General features: G+C 37.4%; 1 protein-coding gene across 6 annotated transcripts in view; it reads right to left on the bottom strand.

The window, feature by feature from the left end:
• The window catches only part of FAM53A (family with sequence similarity 53 member A), a 78001-nt gene that overhangs the window by 30187 nt on the left and 30676 nt on the right, over window positions 1-17138 (bottom strand). For all 6 annotated transcript variants that reach the window (XM_067298336.1, XM_067298339.1, XM_067298341.1 and 3 more), the window contains 2 exons: window positions 16490-16544; window positions 13438-14240 (listed from right to left, as the gene is read on the bottom strand). In XM_067298336.1, coding sequence (XP_067154437.1) covers window positions 13438-14240; window positions 16490-16544 — 858 coding nt within the window. The remainder of the gene's footprint in view (window positions 1-13437; window positions 14241-16489; window positions 16545-17138) is intronic.

Below are 17138 nucleotides of genomic sequence, written 5' to 3'. Positions count from 1 at the left end.
CTGTTGTTCCTCCTCCAAGGTAGGAGGATTTACAAAAGCCAATAATAGGACATAACTTGCTTACAAAACAACACATGCAGGCACATACAGATTCAGTAATGGGAAAATAAACTGGCAACACTCAAGTGGAAAAACTTTTTAGACCATGAAGAATTAGTCATGAGACATCATATTAGCCTCCCAGTTTCTAACAAACACAGACATGTGTTTTGCAAGGATGCTTGACTGCCATTTGACAAAAATGTTGATTACCAGTAGAACAGCTGCATACTTTAGACCAGTACCATTTAAGACTCATTCTAGAAGAAAAAGCCTTATGTGCCCATAAAAAGGTTTGTTTGCTCAAGGCCTGTTACCTTAATAAGCTTTTCAAGTCCAAGTACCTAAGTTCTCCCCCTCCAAAAGAACACAGGTGGGCAGAATAGCATCCAGATTCAATAGTAACATAGAGGCACCAACTCTTAGAGGCTTTCCAACTCCTGTGTCACAAATCAGACCATCCCCTTCAGGCAACAACGTTCAAGGCAAGAAAAACAATAATCTATCTTTGGAAAATAACTAGGTCAAGAAAATGCTCTGCTGTGGTTAGAAACCACAAGGCCACTTCTTAATAAACTTTATGACCTGCTCAACTCCATTGGTTTGGAATGCAGTTCAAAGTTAGGTTGCAGTATGAAAAGCCTTAGAATTAAATCTGCTCCTGACAGCTAGATCATTAAGGTACAAGATGGAAGGAAAAAGCCTCCCCTCTAATACTGCTCAACCTAAAAAAATATATATATATATATAACCAAATTAAGGACTTCATTAATTAGTAACTAGAGCCATAAGTAAAGGAGCTTTTTTCACAATAAGACCTGGATTATCCAAGCTCCAGTGCATCTGAATGAATCCTGAATGGACAGATTCCTCCCTCTTCCCCCCCCATTTATTTTATTATTATTATTTTATTATTATTATTTATTTATTTAAGAAACCTAGGACACTCATGCTGTTCATGACACGAAGAGGTGAAAGCATTACTGAATTTAAAACTTGGAACATCTCTGAGCACTTTGGAAAATGTAGGTTCATTCTCAGGTATTTGGGCAGACTCAGAACAGGTACATTCATTACAGCCATGAAGTGCTATCGGCAAGACTCACTTCCATTTAAATAGAAAGAGTGAGCTCTGATGATTTAAGCACCCCCAGACTTTTCAACCGAAACTTATTATTGCCAGATGGAGACTTCCAGCTTGATGAAATACATACTTGTAACGCTTTTAAACCAAGCTAAAGTTGCATAAAGTTCATTAAGTGACCCTAACTCTACTTCAAGTTTCAAGTAATTCTTAATATAGCATGGATACTTCCGTTGCTCATCTATAATAAAATATGAAGCTGGTGTCATGCACACTAATACAGCAGTTAGCCAAAACATATCATTTGTTTCCTAAACTACTACATATATATATATATATTTTTTTTAAGACGATTAAAGTTTAATCTCTGCTGCCTGAGAATAAGCTCACAAGAACTTTGTTAACAAAAACCCCCAACAGGTGACCCTGTGAAAGCAATTCACATAACTCTTGTATTGTGATACAAAAGCAGTCATTTAAGACTTCATGTATCAGACCAAATTATAAATTGGGTACAAAAAGTGTTTTTCTAATCCATTCTACAATAAGGTAAAATATCTGTCAGTTACTAAAGCTTAGTGCAAGCAGGACATTAGTTATCCACTATTCATTAGCAGTCCGCAAATCTGTTATTGTTTCCTCTTATGGAAAGTTCTTCAGAACTGTCATATTCTGAAGCTTGGCAGTCAGAAGATGACTCACTTGCTTTGAGACAAAGAGTTATTAGTAAAATATAATGCCTGTTTCATACAGGGGTTGTAGTCACCATTGTATTTGAAAAAGAAAAACAAGGAAAAGGAATTCAGCTTCCCTTCCTTTGAGTCCCCATCATACAAAACTCAAACCACAAGGGTGGCAGGGGAAGGAGGTAGGAACGGGGAAAACAAATGCTTCCTAAAGTGGTTTCTACAGCAATAAAAATCCTTAATTTTAAAGCAGACTGGATGACTGCAGAACATCAACATGCTACAAGACAATCACAAGAAAGCACAGCTTCAGAGAAGGTAGAACATAGTCATCAATGCCTACTTGGAAAAAAACAACTATTCCTCCTTTAAAAAGGAATTACTATTTCAAAGGGTACTGCTATGAAAAATTGTGTGCTATATAGTGACCGACATGTACAAAAGGCATCCAAAAATTTAAACATTTTCAGAATTACAGAGAAGGTATTAGCAAACATTTTATGTGGCATCCAAAAACCCCCAAGGCTGTCGGTCAGTTAGTGGAATTGAGTCTAATCCGCAGCAAAAGGTTGCATTTTGGCATTTGTCTAAAAATACCATGAAAATACCAATATAAGAATTCAAGTGCTTTGAGAACCTGAATTAAGAATTTCACAAGAGTGCATGTGAAAAGAGCAAAGTGTTTTGCAGTTAACACATCATCTTTAGTACATCTTCATTTTAGTAACAAGACAGATAAAGGACAAGAAAAACTAAAGTGAGTAATGAAGGAGGGTTCATAATTCAGAAGCAAAGGAGAAACAGTTAGAGCTCTTCTCTATAGAACTGACTGGGAGCTTTAAATCACTTTTTCAACAAGAATTTTGTTGAACTGTGGGGGGGAAAACCCTCAATTTCAATTATATCCCATATTCAAAAAAAAAGCAGCACTTGAAGGAGGCTCACAAGCACCGAAGTTTTAACGTCTCATTTGGGTAGTTTGAGGTAGGAATGTTCCACTTCAACTGTGGAACTGTGTTAACTATCTAAACTGCAGAATTCAAGAACTTAAAATAAAGAAATGCTCCAATTGATTGATACATATATGTATCAATTTTTTTTCCCCCCTAAAAACTTTGTGAACAATTTACTCTTACTTTCTCTCAGGGAAAGGAGAAATGATGAAAGTCTAAGAACAGACATCCTTCCCAGTTTAGTTTTAGTTGGACTCAGCATGTATCACCAAGCAAAGAGCATCCAACCTTGTCATCCCAGTTTACTGCTTAACAAGGTCTCTTGCATCTTGCTCTTGTAATAGCTGCACTCTAAAGATAGCATTGCTCTGACAGGAAAACCTTATAGCTTACACAATCACACTACATTTATTGCAAGTGTAAAGATTCATGAAGACTTAAAAGCTCACAACATTTCCTCCCCCCTGCCCAGTTAAAATTAGTCATGGCACAAAGGTCTTAGACAATGCTGCTACACATTTTGGTGAAAGACTCAGCTATTTATACAGCAGTAATTATGATTCCACCTGGTACAGTGCTTAAATATATTTGCTATTAAAAGAGGTTAAAATTTAATTATATTACTAAATGAGTTATTGTGTGTAATAACCAGATAATTCCTGCCCCAAGATTTTCAGACATCTCCTATTATAAACTACCTGGGAAGGCATGCGGGAACCTTGCTTATAAAAACTTTAACATATCAGTTTTCAAACACCACAGTGCTATAATGAACAAGAGCTACATACAGTTATGGATAAATCTTTTAATTGATACTTTGCTCACACAGTCACCTTGAAATAGAAATTCAGAGCCCTTTCCTACATTTATTACTTCCACACAACAGACATGCAGCTCCCTTGTTTAGATTTGGAAGGATGGAAGAAAAGCATGCAACTAAGCCTACAGTGACAAAATCCACACTCATAACCGAACAAACTTTTACCAGATAATAGGACAAAGACCAGTGGGAAATAGATTTCCAAGGTTAATAAAATGTCTAAAAATGTAAGTGAATTATTTAGTTTAAAGTCACAAATGCAAACTTTACAAGAATAGTCTAACCCCCCCCCAAGACTAAATCTTCCCTAAAACTACTGCTCCCCTATTGCCATTTAAAACATTGCTCATGCAATGAACACAGCAAGAGACAGACACTAGATGCCAAAAATCATTACTAAAGTGGTTTAGAAGAAGGGCAACAGCTAAAGGCATGTTTAAGCTACATGAACTGTAATACAGGAACAAACTCAAAGTTCAGTAGTTTCAAAAGCAGCACACCCAAAGTGGAAGCAAGCTCAGAAAGGCTTTCTTTCCTCAAGTTAGGAACCAACATTAGCTTTTCTGTATTAAGTTACTGCTGGTTCCCCTTGAATAGAAAGAAATCATCATTTGAATATAACACCTCTGTTTTAAAAGCTTAAAATTAAAGGGAGAGGGAGGGTGTTTGTTTTTATAATTTTAGAGCTTAAGTCCATTTCTTAGTTTCGCACATCTTTGCTACAGATCACAGGAAGAGTTTTTTGTTCCAATGCAATACAGGTTATAGAATAATTTTTTGGCAAGTTTCGAAGATGGCAGTTATTTTAAACTTAGAACTTCAACATAAAAAGAACTATCTGTATAACACTTTACAAAAGAGAGGAAACAAAGCTTTTTAACAACTGAAAAGGTTCATCGCTTTCCATAAGAGATTAATTTTGATTAACCTATTTCACTGCAGGACTTTGAACACATTTAAATTATTAAATGAGATAACTAATAGAGAAATTAATCCAAGTATTTGATTGGAAGGGGAGATCTATCTGAACACTTTAGTCTATGCAGGTCCTCAGAGATCTCTGCAAGAAGTCCCATTACGGTTCCAGTCCTTGACCATTTCTTACAGTCAAAGGTACCGCTTAAGTGTAACTCCTCTTTAACTCTCACAAGAAAAGGATTTCAGTCAAGAGAAAGTGCATTTGTACACAACATTTGTTCACAAAAAGAAAAGAATAACTTAACACAGGCTCCTAATCTCTATCTGTCATACTTAATATCTGCTATCATTCCTCCCACCCCTGCAGAAGTTACTTTCAAAGACAGGAGATAAGACCTCTCGTATGCTTCTGTTAACCAGAGGACCAGTAATTTAAGTTTCATTGCCACAAAATATTATTTGTTGTCATGTCAGTAAGAAGATCCAAAAAGAAATGCCACTATCTAAAGTGCGTCTGAGCAAGTTTTATGGCTTAAGCAAAACTGCCTTTGCTTCCCACAAAAGACTATCTGCTAAGGAAACCACATCTCTGGAGGCATTTAAAAAAGGTACAGTGGACAAAATACTAGAAAAAAATATAAGTAATCATGCATCAACAGGGAATTAGACAGAATGATTTAAAATATCTTCTCTCACCCGTAATTTCCACAATTGGTTTTTACAGATTTATAGTAAGCCAAATGTAAATAGTCACCCACACAAACTTCACAGAAGCATTCAAACTATTGTACATTATTTTTGGTTTAATTTGAGGAAATGGGAGACATAATCATACTATATAGTAGACGCACATTGCTCAACTCCAAAGGAGCCAATTTAACCTACAATCCAACTCAAAATACTTGAGGCTTACCAGATGTCTGCTATCCAGAGACTTATACTAAGAGTTCTAGAGTATCTGCACTGTTTCACCAACAGGAATGGTGCTGGGTCACTGGCCATCACCGAAGTTTGTTCAAGAGGTCTCTCCCTTTTGCAACTGCCACAGGAGAGTAGGCATCTGAAAGAAACTCTTCAACCTTCTATTTCTTTTTGGAGAGAAATAGGGGTCTTTTTTTTAAACTTACCCTCTAGCTTCTGAACTCATTCTCTGCAATAATGTAATAGCTTGGCCACGCCCTAGGAGAACGAAGTTGAGTTGCATTTTATTATTCAAAATCCTGCAGGCCTGTTTTCACACTGTTGAACCTTATTAAACCTACAAGCAGTTTATTGGACCCACTTCCATTCAGACATTTGTCTTTCAACTCAAAGTTGCCTTTAAAGAAAAAAATTAGACTGATGAAGTCTTTGGTACCACGAACTTAGAGGAATGTTTTTCACGCAAACAGTAGAAGAGCATTTTCCCTTAAGGCCCAGTGCTGAATTTTTCTTTCAGCTATAAATTGATTAAGTTTATATCCACAATCATGAAAAGTGGATTTTAAAACATTGATTTTACTTATCTGAACAGTTTTGAAACCTAGTCTCCTTCCACTGAAGACGACCATTGAGCTCAAATTATTTCATGCCTCTTAAGACATAAATAATCATCTCTCCCTTTCTTGGTTTATGATCACTTACACAGATTATTAACATGGAAAAAAATAAGGCCCCAAAGCTCTTTTTTAAAGCAAAGGCAGGCCAGCATTAACTTGTGTTTTTCAAATGTGAAGTTGAAGGCTCCTCTAGGAATAGAAATTAAGTCTTCAGACAAGAACCAAGATTTTATCCCTGGCTCAATTACTTCATTTACAGCTGTTCTTTTCTGTCCTTAATCTTACTTTATGAGTAGTTACTGACAAATTAGATACTAACATTTACTGCATTTTATTGATCTCAATCAACTCCAGTCCAATCCCTTGCTACTCAGAGCTTCCACAAACCATAATCCAGAAAGCAAGGGCATCAAGAGTGTAAAAGATGTACTGCATACAGTGCAAGGACATCTGTCAATCATTTTATCCTAGAAGCAGTGGTTTTGTATCAATGCACCACTGGATTGCAATGTCTTGTCTGTAGGTGGAACATATCAGATCTAACTTCTGACCAAGAGATGCTGTGCTACACCTTCTTACAGAAGTACTGCAAGAGTTTAAATGAATGAGAATTGCAAGTGTATTCAATAGTGTCTTCTCCAAACTGTGGTATATGGCAGCAGTGTACCAGGCAGAGAACAGGCTATGCTGACTCTGCTGTAACTATAAGCAGCAAATACTTCTACCTCAAATAACCTGTTTGTTCCCATTTTGACAGGAGACTAGAAGAGACAAGCTTTACATAAGCAACTCAAACTATTTAAAGCAACATTTACTATTTAGATAGAGAACACAATCCGAATGAACTTCATAAGCCAATACTTAACCTACTTTAGCCAATCCAGGCTTGACTCATAGGATACCCTACGAGCATTGTAATGGATTCGTTGATATTTTTATCTGACACATGCTAGAACAGCAGTCTTGCAGAAAGTCTAATGTAACTGAGGCCAACTAGGAAAAAAGAGCAATTACTTCACTACACTATTCACATGAATGTAGAAAATTTACATGTTTGAGCTATCTATAGCAGTGACACTGCTTGTGCAACTTGTGAACATAGATTATATGTTTTAACAGTTCACTTTTATCCACTTTGTCTATGCTGAACAGGGCACACCTGGAAATTTCCTAGACAATAAGAATTCAAAGAATCAGGGAGAAAGTTTAATCAAAATAATCTTTGAAGCAAAGTGTGTGAGGCCTCAGTATAGCTAATACATCCACCTGCGCACACAGTGACCACTGCAGTGACTTCAGAGAGCAACAGAAATCAAAATGAATGCCTAATAGCTTTCAAATGGCTGACAACAGTATACTGTTACTCTAGTTTAGATGGTTAAATAAAATTAGTATGACATCTCACCCTAATACCTATTCACATCAGCTTCTGTAACCTGGCCCACACAAAGTAAAAATAAAGTTGATACAAAGATTCAGCAAGAGAGATCAGACGTCATCTTCTGTAATCTAAGCTCAGTCACAGCATTCCTGATATGTTTTGTTCTTTATAAAAAGTATTCACACTCCCATTACACCCTTCAAGGAAACTTATTCCCCCCTACCTCCCCACCATTCATCCCTACTCAGTGTGCAGTTTTAAACTGGTGTAGAAATCACTATGGACTAGTCCCCTCTCTAATCCTCATACTGCTACTCCATAAGTGATACTAGTCTTGTTGCTTTGGCAGAAGCGTTCAAGTCTTTACATCTCTGAAGCTATCTTCAGAGGAGCCCTCCTTGACAAGCAGATCCACAAAGCCACTATGTCACTGTATGGCCTGAAGCATAAAGTCAGTAAGGATAAAGCAAAGACTATCAAGTTCAACATCCTGTTAAGGACCAGAAGTTAAAGTGTTTTGCTAATTCAAGACCTTAAACTAAAAACACATTCAGGTGTTTGGAGAAGTGGAATATGAACAGATTACAAACACTATGGAAGTGTCACAGGGTATTATGGAGGTCCAAAATACAAAGGGTTAAAAACAGATTCATCAGACAGTAGATCCATCAGTAGTTGCAAGGGTCTGAACTACTGCTGCACACTTCAGAAGCCCTAAGACACACTGGCAGAAGCAAGGACAGCGTGCCAGAGGAAGTATCATGTTCTGTATGCATTGTTCCCGCACGCTCCTCAAAGCATCTGTTATCTGTCGGGCAGGATGCCAGGCTACACAGAATTTGGTCTGACCCTGGGTGGCACTTGGATGTGTCTCAGCACTAAGAAAATTCACTAGTATAAGATTCAGGTCCCTTCAATGCTTTCCTAAGGCAGCAAATGCACCTAACGATAGGAAATCCAAAGCAGGTTCAGTCCCTTAGTTCCTTCACTGATTAGAGACCCTTAAAATTTTTCAAGTTGTCTTAATCTTTTCTACTCTAGGTTTTTTTTTTTTTTTTTTTTAAAAAAAAGCTTTATAGATTCAAATTGGCACTGCTCTTTGTAGAAAAGTACACTGAAGAAGTTCGGCAGCAGTTTTGCTGACAATATGGTCTCTAACAAAGCACAGCACACATTTTTGGCACTGCTACTAAAAAGAAAACCAATATATCACACACCTTATTAGTTAAATGTTAGAGAGATATAGATGTCTTTGTACTCTTATCTCAAAGGGCTTCATCTACTTTATGTGTATAAGGAGGGGCATAAGTGTCTGAAATCTTACTAAGAATGAAACTTTCTTCTAAACAAGTTGAGTCTATACTTTGATTCAACAATTTAAAGTCATAACAGCTAGTGATAAACATGAAAGACATTTCAACAGCCCTATCATTTAAAGGTTACTATAATTTGAACCTGAAAATGTTAAAAGAAAACTAACTTTTAAGTGATTAACAGAAGATGCTGAAGAGAGCAACATTTACTAGCTTGACTGCACATAAACATACTGCAACTTCAACCTTTTCTTTGTTAAAAGCATTTAGTGTTAATGCATCAGATACCATATCACTGGATATTTGAAACTATTCCTTACTTCGATAAAACCAGCTATTTTGCATTAACTGTTTAAACAGACTGAAGACCACTTCAGACATGTTAAAAACAGAAGTTTCTTTTAAAGTATGATACTGAGATTTTTTTTGGCAGCTCTGTGCCAGAGGGTTTTGCAGGGGGAGGTGTTAAACAGCAGCAAGACTTCAGACTACAATGTATTGTTAGTCCAGCTTTGAAGAACAGTTTGATCTGGAACATTGAATTAATTGCCAAGGTGCAAGTTTAACTTGCTTACGCACTGAAGAATGCGCATAGCCTGTCAGCTGTTCTTTACTTGTTGCACCTATTTTCATTATTGCCAAAAGGATCTACTGACATAATCCTACATAAAGCAGAACACACACAAACTGCCCCCACCCCACACCCCCCAAAAAACCCATCCACACCCAAGAACTCAGTTTTCTGGGGTGGAAGAACTTCTCAGGAAAGAAAGGTTATATCCTCCTCCTTCAGTTACTGTTCTAAATGCTACCTACACTTATTCTCGACTACCTTCTGTAACAGAGCTTATTAGCTGCAGGACTGTGAAAGTCTGAGGAGTCTCTCCTTTGCCATGCACATATATCTTGAAGTGCCAGGTTGATCAGATGTCTGCCTCATTTAAGGAGCACCAACACTCCTCACCAGAGGCAGCTTCCTGCTCAGAAGCCTGTGAGCAAACACTAAATAGGCCCAGATATTGTTTGCAATTATTCTACAACCCACACAGCTATTCTAACACACAACTGAGCAGAGAAAGTCATTTCAAGTCCTTAGGGCCTGAAGAGAGCTATCACATTTTGTTATCACTTACTATAATCTTTTCCACTTGTTTCTACAGCTGTCTTCATGTTCTGGAAACGCGGATGTTGCATAAGTGTGTATTTTCAGCTTGAACTCCAGAAAAAGATCCTTCCAGAATTTAACACTATGTTAGAGTCAAACAACAGTATAGAGCAGTCTGCCTGATCACTTCAGTCTATTTCTAAATATATGAATTACTTCTTTTACTTAAAATTAATGCAGATGTTTCCATTTAAGACATGGACATATTCTTTCCTGAGAGGGCAGATAACCCATAACAGTGAAGAGGTACGTGGGAGGGGAGAATAAAGGTATATAAACAGAAACTGTTCCAACCACAAAGGGTCACATGGTTCTTTTCTGTTTTAAAGACTGGTACAAAATCTAATATTAAAGAAGCAATACAGGAAATTCAGATTAATAACCTGAAGTTACTCTTCTATGAATTTTATTTAAACTTAAAAGTATTAACAATGGGAGCCTGGCTTTCAGACTTAGACTTCCTGATTTTCTAGCATTCATATTTAGCAAATTAGTAGGGAACAAGAACAAGCAGCATCCACCCGGGGGGAAAGAACTCAACTGGCAAAAACCTAATAACACAGATGATTAATTCAAAAAAGTTTCAGCCCTTTTTCCTTTAAGTTTCCCTTGAACACACAGCTATTCAAGAACTTCATTCACACCCAACAGCACTTGCTTCAGACTACAGTCAGTCAGTTTTGATAAATACCGATTTGAGATAATTACTAGCTGAGACACCTTAACCAACTTTTGCAGGCGTTTCAGTGCAGACCTCTTAAAATTCCAGCCTGTTGGGAGAAATTGCTGTAAGGTGACTGGACCCAAGACTCTCTCCTGCTGTTGTTGTGGCTCAGACACAACACTGTCAGGTAAAGCAAGAACTCTCCCCTTCCCATACCTTCAAATCTACCGCAACATGGGTCAGCTATGACTTAAGTTATCCACAACCAATGTTAATTATCTAATTACTGACCTGTTTTAAGACACATACAAGTTCCAAGACTTTTAGGAACACCTGAGGACATCAAAACATTTGCAGTAAGCTTGCAACAAATTTCCTTAGACTTAGAAACACTTGTTTTCAGATAGGCCTTTCATAAATATCCTGTCATTTAAAATTCACTAAGTCAGTTTATTTTTAGAAACAATAAGAAGCCTTCAAAAATACATGAAAGAGGTCTTACTGAACTTCCCCCTATTGTAATCCTGATCTTCAGTGAGCTATGCAGATATAGGACACATCTACATCTCACTGCATGACACTTCAAAACAAGTCTTCTGTAGTATTAGCTTATAGTATTTTGTGCAGCAGTAATTTTCATGGAGGATACTCCCAGAGAAATATATTTCAGACTCCAATATTAAAATTTTCAAAGCATACACATTTGTCAAGATTCGAGGTGTAAGGAGAAGATAGGCTAAAGAAAAACTTCTAGCAAAACATGACAGGTTAGTAAAGTGCCATTCTCTAAACAAAATAAAACCCCTCACCTCCCAGCATTTCTTAAAAACGTGATTCAGCTTTTACTTAAATATTTAAAAATACTGCCTTTTTAACAGCTATATTTTCATTAAAGTTCAACTTGTTTAAAAGATAATGCATTTCCAAACCATACTTTGTGCCTTTGATCAAACACACATTAGCATCTTCATAGGGAGATTCTAATAGAAGAGCTGAAAACAGCCTCATTCAGGCCTCGACACTGTGGAACGAGCTTTGTTGCATAAACTACTCAGCTTACCATGAAAATGGTTTTCAAAATAGGTCTCACAGCAAAAAGTGATTAACAATGCCCAAATATTACAGTCTGATGTGCTGTTTAATGCAGCAGCAAATCTAAAAAGCTAAGAAATTTTTCTATAGACATGAGGCTATATCAAGCCTTCTCCAGGCACGCTACTTAATGGTTTACTTAGGTCTAAGCCGAACAACTGAAAAAAAATTCAGTCTAAAATACTGTATCTTTAAAGCTTGGAGAATACAAGCAGCAAATCTAGACAAGAAAGCAGAAACTTCCAAATTTTACATTCAGTTTAAACAAGAAGCCTGCATTAGAACACTAGCAGTTGAAAGACAAATCCACTAATATTTCTGGAGCAGATTTAGCAAGCTGATCTTAGCAGTGATTAACATGGAGGAACAGGTAAGATCTGATTAACAAACCAACAAACATGCATTTTAAACCAAAACCAAGGACAGTGTCCAGTCACATCCAGAACAAAATCTGTTACCAAGCTTGTCAGTAAGCAAGCAAATCACTATGTATGGCTTGTCACCTAATTACCGATCCTACAGTTCTTCGAAAAAAGGAGTCTCTTTAATGAAGGGAATCCTTTAAGCTATAAGATTTAAGTAAATTGTCTTAGAAAGCTACAAGAGGAAGAGAGATGTCATCATACAGACTTCTAGCTAAGCAAAGTAGAAGTAATAGAGCGAGCTCAATGATTATCCCTAAAGTAGACAGTCCAGTTCCAATATTTCACTAGATTTTCCTCCCATGCATCCCTATATATAAGCTAACAATAACCGGGAACCCAGGATTAGAAGTTTTTACCAGAGTCCCACACCATTCAGTTTTTCTTCTGCACAACGCATCAAGTGTGGGGACACTGTTGTGCAACTGTATCTTTCACTTACTACTTTTTTTACTGATACTTCTGCAAACTGTCTCCTTCCCACTACAGTACAGCTATCTTAAGGGAACTATTCACACAACCTCAAGTCTGGTACCTACTGAAGATGTGGAGGGCAGTAGAAGACTGGGGGTTATGTTCTCACAGATTCACAGTGCTCTCTGACTCAGTTTTACTTCTAAAGAAACTAAACAAGCAGCTTCAGTTTTAAACTGTAGCAGAGTTACCTCCATTGATACTGAAGCTTTGAAAAGTGAGCTAAGTACTGTTACATGCAAAGTACAGACATGAATTAAAAACTAGTTTTTAATCAGGATCTTTACTCTCAACTGAGGAGAGAGGTGGAATTCTGATTAGCTAGAGTAAAACACCCCTCTTGAGCTGCATCTGGAGTCGCTGTATTAGAAAGCTATTTCCATTAGTGACAGCTTATCAGCAGTTTCTTTAGTTGCATACATTTATGTAGGGTTTGCTTGCTCTTCTTCAGCTTTATGGAATTACTCAAACTTTTAAGTGGAGCCTTAACCAAACAGATTTGCACCACAATAACTTAAAAAAAAAAATTGCTGCACGCTGTTTTTAGTTAACTCACTGGCATTAACTTTTTTTTGCTATCCAGTCTGCCCCCTTCCCTATGCTTTACTGCATTTTAAAAACGAGCCTTTTTTTGGCCTCTACTTAAAGCATCTTTTCACAGCTCTTTGTATTTTATCAAGTAGACCGTACTTCACAAACTGGGCTGTAAATAAGTTGCTGTAGGGCATGGCTTTGACAAGTATGAGAAGCCCTGCTGTCCTGTTGAAGATATAGATGCCAGTATTAGAACACAAGCAAAGCTGTAACAACTACAAATTAATTTGGTTTATCTAGAAGCCACCTTTCTGCAATAGTTCTTTTCACACACTGAGGAAAGTAAAATCTCACCCGTGTCATTTTAAAAAAGTCTAACGATGGCCTGTTCCATCGTACATCCTCCTCCCGTCTGCGCTTTAGCCGACTTTTCTTCTCGTTCAGAACGCAAGGCTGCGAGCGGCATCTCAACAAGCCTTGACGCCGGCTGAGCTCGGGTGTGGAGGTGGGAGTGCTGTTAGCTGAAGGCAAGAGATTTCCCGTCTCCGTGATGTGCTCCTGGGAGAGGGAGAGGCGCCGCCTTGGGTTAAAGTCACAAGGCCCTCCAGAATTCCAGCGGGTGCTTGAACTTGTGCTTCCCTCGCTACTGTCCACAAACCCGCTGCTTGCCGAGGAAGGTCTGGGTACTGGTGATGTATTGAAGCTGGTGATAGTGAAGACATTATTTAACGACAGTATGTTTTGTGGCAGACTGATACTTGTGCTTCTCTGTAAGGTCGCACTTCCATGACTGTTGCAGCGTTGCAAAGTAGCGCTGCCACCGCTATTACACCGTCTCTTTGACACAGGAGTCCAGACTTTCGAACTGCCAGGTTTCCACGGGGAGCGACAGCGAGCCAGCTCATCTGGCTCAGAGAGGGACCTACAATGGCGTTTCGTTGGTGGTGCCAAGGGCTGACCCGAATTTTCGTTAAGGTTTAATTCACTTATCCATCCTGACACCATGGACGTACTGGAAGATTCCTGCTGCCATTGCAGACTGCCATTATTGGCAGGGCCTGTACTGAATGGGCACACTGGGAAAGGGTAAGCTGAACTCCTTGTCGTGTCAGCCTGGATTGGGCTACCCCCATTTAAAGCTTTCCAAGGACTGTCTTCTAGAAACAAAAGAAAGATAGAGGTGAAAGATGAGAAGGAGAAGGACAATTTGTTTTAAACCTAGTTTAGTGTAAAACCACAAATCAAAAGAGTTTAGAAGTGTTAGCCATGAATATTCAGCTCTTAAAGTTCCACAACATAACCACAAATTCATTTTAAAGAAAGTAGAGAATTCTAAAAATGTGAAGACTGAAGTATTTCAGGAGCCAGTCCAGGCATTCTAGTATACATTTCAGTGCTTTGTTAATGCTTTTTCCTATATATTGAAAGATTATAGCACTATTTTGTTAGCGAGCAGTAGGAACTGCTTCCTTACCTGCTTCTCTAGAGACCACCATATATCACAATTAAAACCTGTAATGCTGAACAGCCTGAGGTACAACTAAAGTGGATTGACAAGCATTGTGAGAACCGACTAGGGATTTTTTTAAATACATGAGCAGAATAATCTGTTTATAGACTGCTGTCCTTTTGACTATCATGCTTTTTATTTAGAATACCTTATTATAGAAATTGAAGTTTTAAAGAGATAGGCGTTCACGTTCTGTGGTGTGAAAAGCTTTAAATTAGAACCAATATAAGAGTTATTTCAGACTGAAGATTGCTTCCCTTTTTGCTCATACCCACAAGTATCTGAAAAATCCTAATTTAATGTGCAAAATAAAGTGAATAAGCCTTGCTGGAGGGTCTTAAGGGGTAACTGAATTCAGACATAGCCCACAGTGCACAACTCATCTGAAGTGGTAACACTAGGTTAAAAAAAGTCTGCCAGCCAAGCCTCTCAATCCTTTGTAAAGCTTTTCTTTGAGAACATTTTGCACATTTTACAGCTGTTCCTCCACATTATACAATAAAATGTTAAGAGGAACTACAACAGATTTTGGATTTGCAAGTTGAAAAGCAGCATAACTGTTGGCTATTTAACAGTGCTTCATGCTTGGTTAGAAAATTTGTTAATTTAAACCAATTAGCCAAGTAAGTTTCAGTTATCCTAGGCTTAAGGGAAGGAGATTTGAAACAAATTTTTCCTAAGTATATTTTAAGAATGTAGAATATGGTGTTATATTTGTATTTTCTTATAGTTGGCTGTACAAGCTAAGAGTTTGAGAATAATCAACAAACTAAAGATTTGCTGAGTAGCTTTGAAAGTCACAAACCCAAATAGTTGTACATGCTCCATGGCCAGCAAAGTATGTCATGGATTATCCTGTTTATTTGGATCCTATTTAGAGGACACCCTATTGTCTCAAAATCATTTAACTGTGCAGACAGCTGGCCTATTCAAACAACATGTTTTATTAGAATTCCTCTGTCCTTCCCCTCCATTCTTTCAGATGGGTACAACCACATACTGTGCTTTGCCTTAAGCATGTAAGCTCTTCAAGGCAGGGACCATCCATAATTCAATGCAAGTAAAATAACCAACACAATAGGATCCAGATACTGGCTGAAACTTCTACTGTCTGCTGTCAGAACAGTTAGCTTAGAATGACTTGATTTTTAAAAATCCATAGGAGGCTTCCTCCGAGGTTGGTGGAATGAGTTTAAAGTTTACATTAAAAAATACCCAGGAGTTTTATGCAAGTGTTATAATTGCATACATATAAAAATGGTATTAAGACAAGATATCATTTTCCTCAGGAACCTCACACAAACCAAGATTCACATTTTAAGAGGAATCCTGTTGAGCAAAGAATCTACTATGCTTAAAGACACAATAAAATATACAAAGCTTTAAATCCATCCCTTAATAAAACAGTACAAAGTCTTTACACGTCAATAAGTGGCATTCTTATTTTTGTTAAATAAAATTTACTCTTATTCCAACAGGACCGAGAGAAAAAGCAGCTTATACACTTGTGTCAAAACACTGGACTTCAACTTAGGATTTGCATCATGCAAGATATTCTATTTGGCAAAGCATATAAGAAGGTGTGTAAAGAGGTTAGAGTTGTCTGCTAGTAGAGGTTTTCAAAGAGATGTTTAGCATAAAAAACAGCAATTGCTGTGCATCTGTACACCATAGCCGATATTGAACAAAAAAACATTACAAGGCCTTTTACTATGCAAAGCAGATCACAAGTACAAAACTAACAACCAGCTATTCCCAGTATTGTTCAAAGACCAGCTTAAACCAGCAGGCTCTACAACAGCATGCTCCATCCCCCTCACCTTATTTACAAAAGAAAGGCTGCTTGCTATACCAATTACCTCAGTAAAACGTGCCTAAGGTTTCTGAAGAACTTACCGTTGATTTCGAAAGGGAACAAGCTGCCACTTTTGTTCAACTTCTCAGATGAGTACTGAAATCAGAGAAAAAGAGTTTTAGCTGTGTGAAAGGCTGTCGGCATGTACCTCAAGGAATACGCATGCAGTTTTCAGTTTCCCTGTGCGTGCATCTAACCACCTCTTTAAAATATTGGGTTTTGTTGGGTATCTCAAAGATGCTTCTAAACAGCTGGTCTTTAAAAATAGTTAGACTTCAAAGGTTTTATTTAAAATGGTTTCTGATATATCACTACATATTGAAGTGGTTCAAGAGTTGCAACAGCTGCCCACATAAAGAATTAAGAGAAATAATACACTCTTAATGAAATAGCTTGGATCCAATTCTCATTTCAGTGGAGAGGAAATTAAAATCTGACAACTGGGTTTTACATTTTCAGTGTTAGAAAAAAAAAAGAGCAGAATACTTTAAGGTAAAGTAAAAGACTGAATTTAGTTAAAGCTATTCTATATACAAATTAAGACCCCCATACAGAACAGTGTCCAAAGCAAACTTTATTAGCATTTTATATTTTTTAATTCAGTATAATATCAAAACATTTTATTTCTTAAAGTACAAAAGCCATAAAAAACAACCTTCCTACTCAAGAAAGTCATACCTGCAAAAGATG

This window comes from Apteryx mantelli, chromosome 5 (assembly GCF_036417845.1).
Source record: "Apteryx mantelli isolate bAptMan1 chromosome 5, bAptMan1.hap1, whole genome shotgun sequence".
In the NCBI taxonomy this organism is placed as follows: domain Eukaryota; kingdom Metazoa; phylum Chordata; class Aves; order Apterygiformes; family Apterygidae; genus Apteryx; species Apteryx mantelli.
This window is presented reverse-complemented; position numbering and strand designations above follow the sequence as displayed.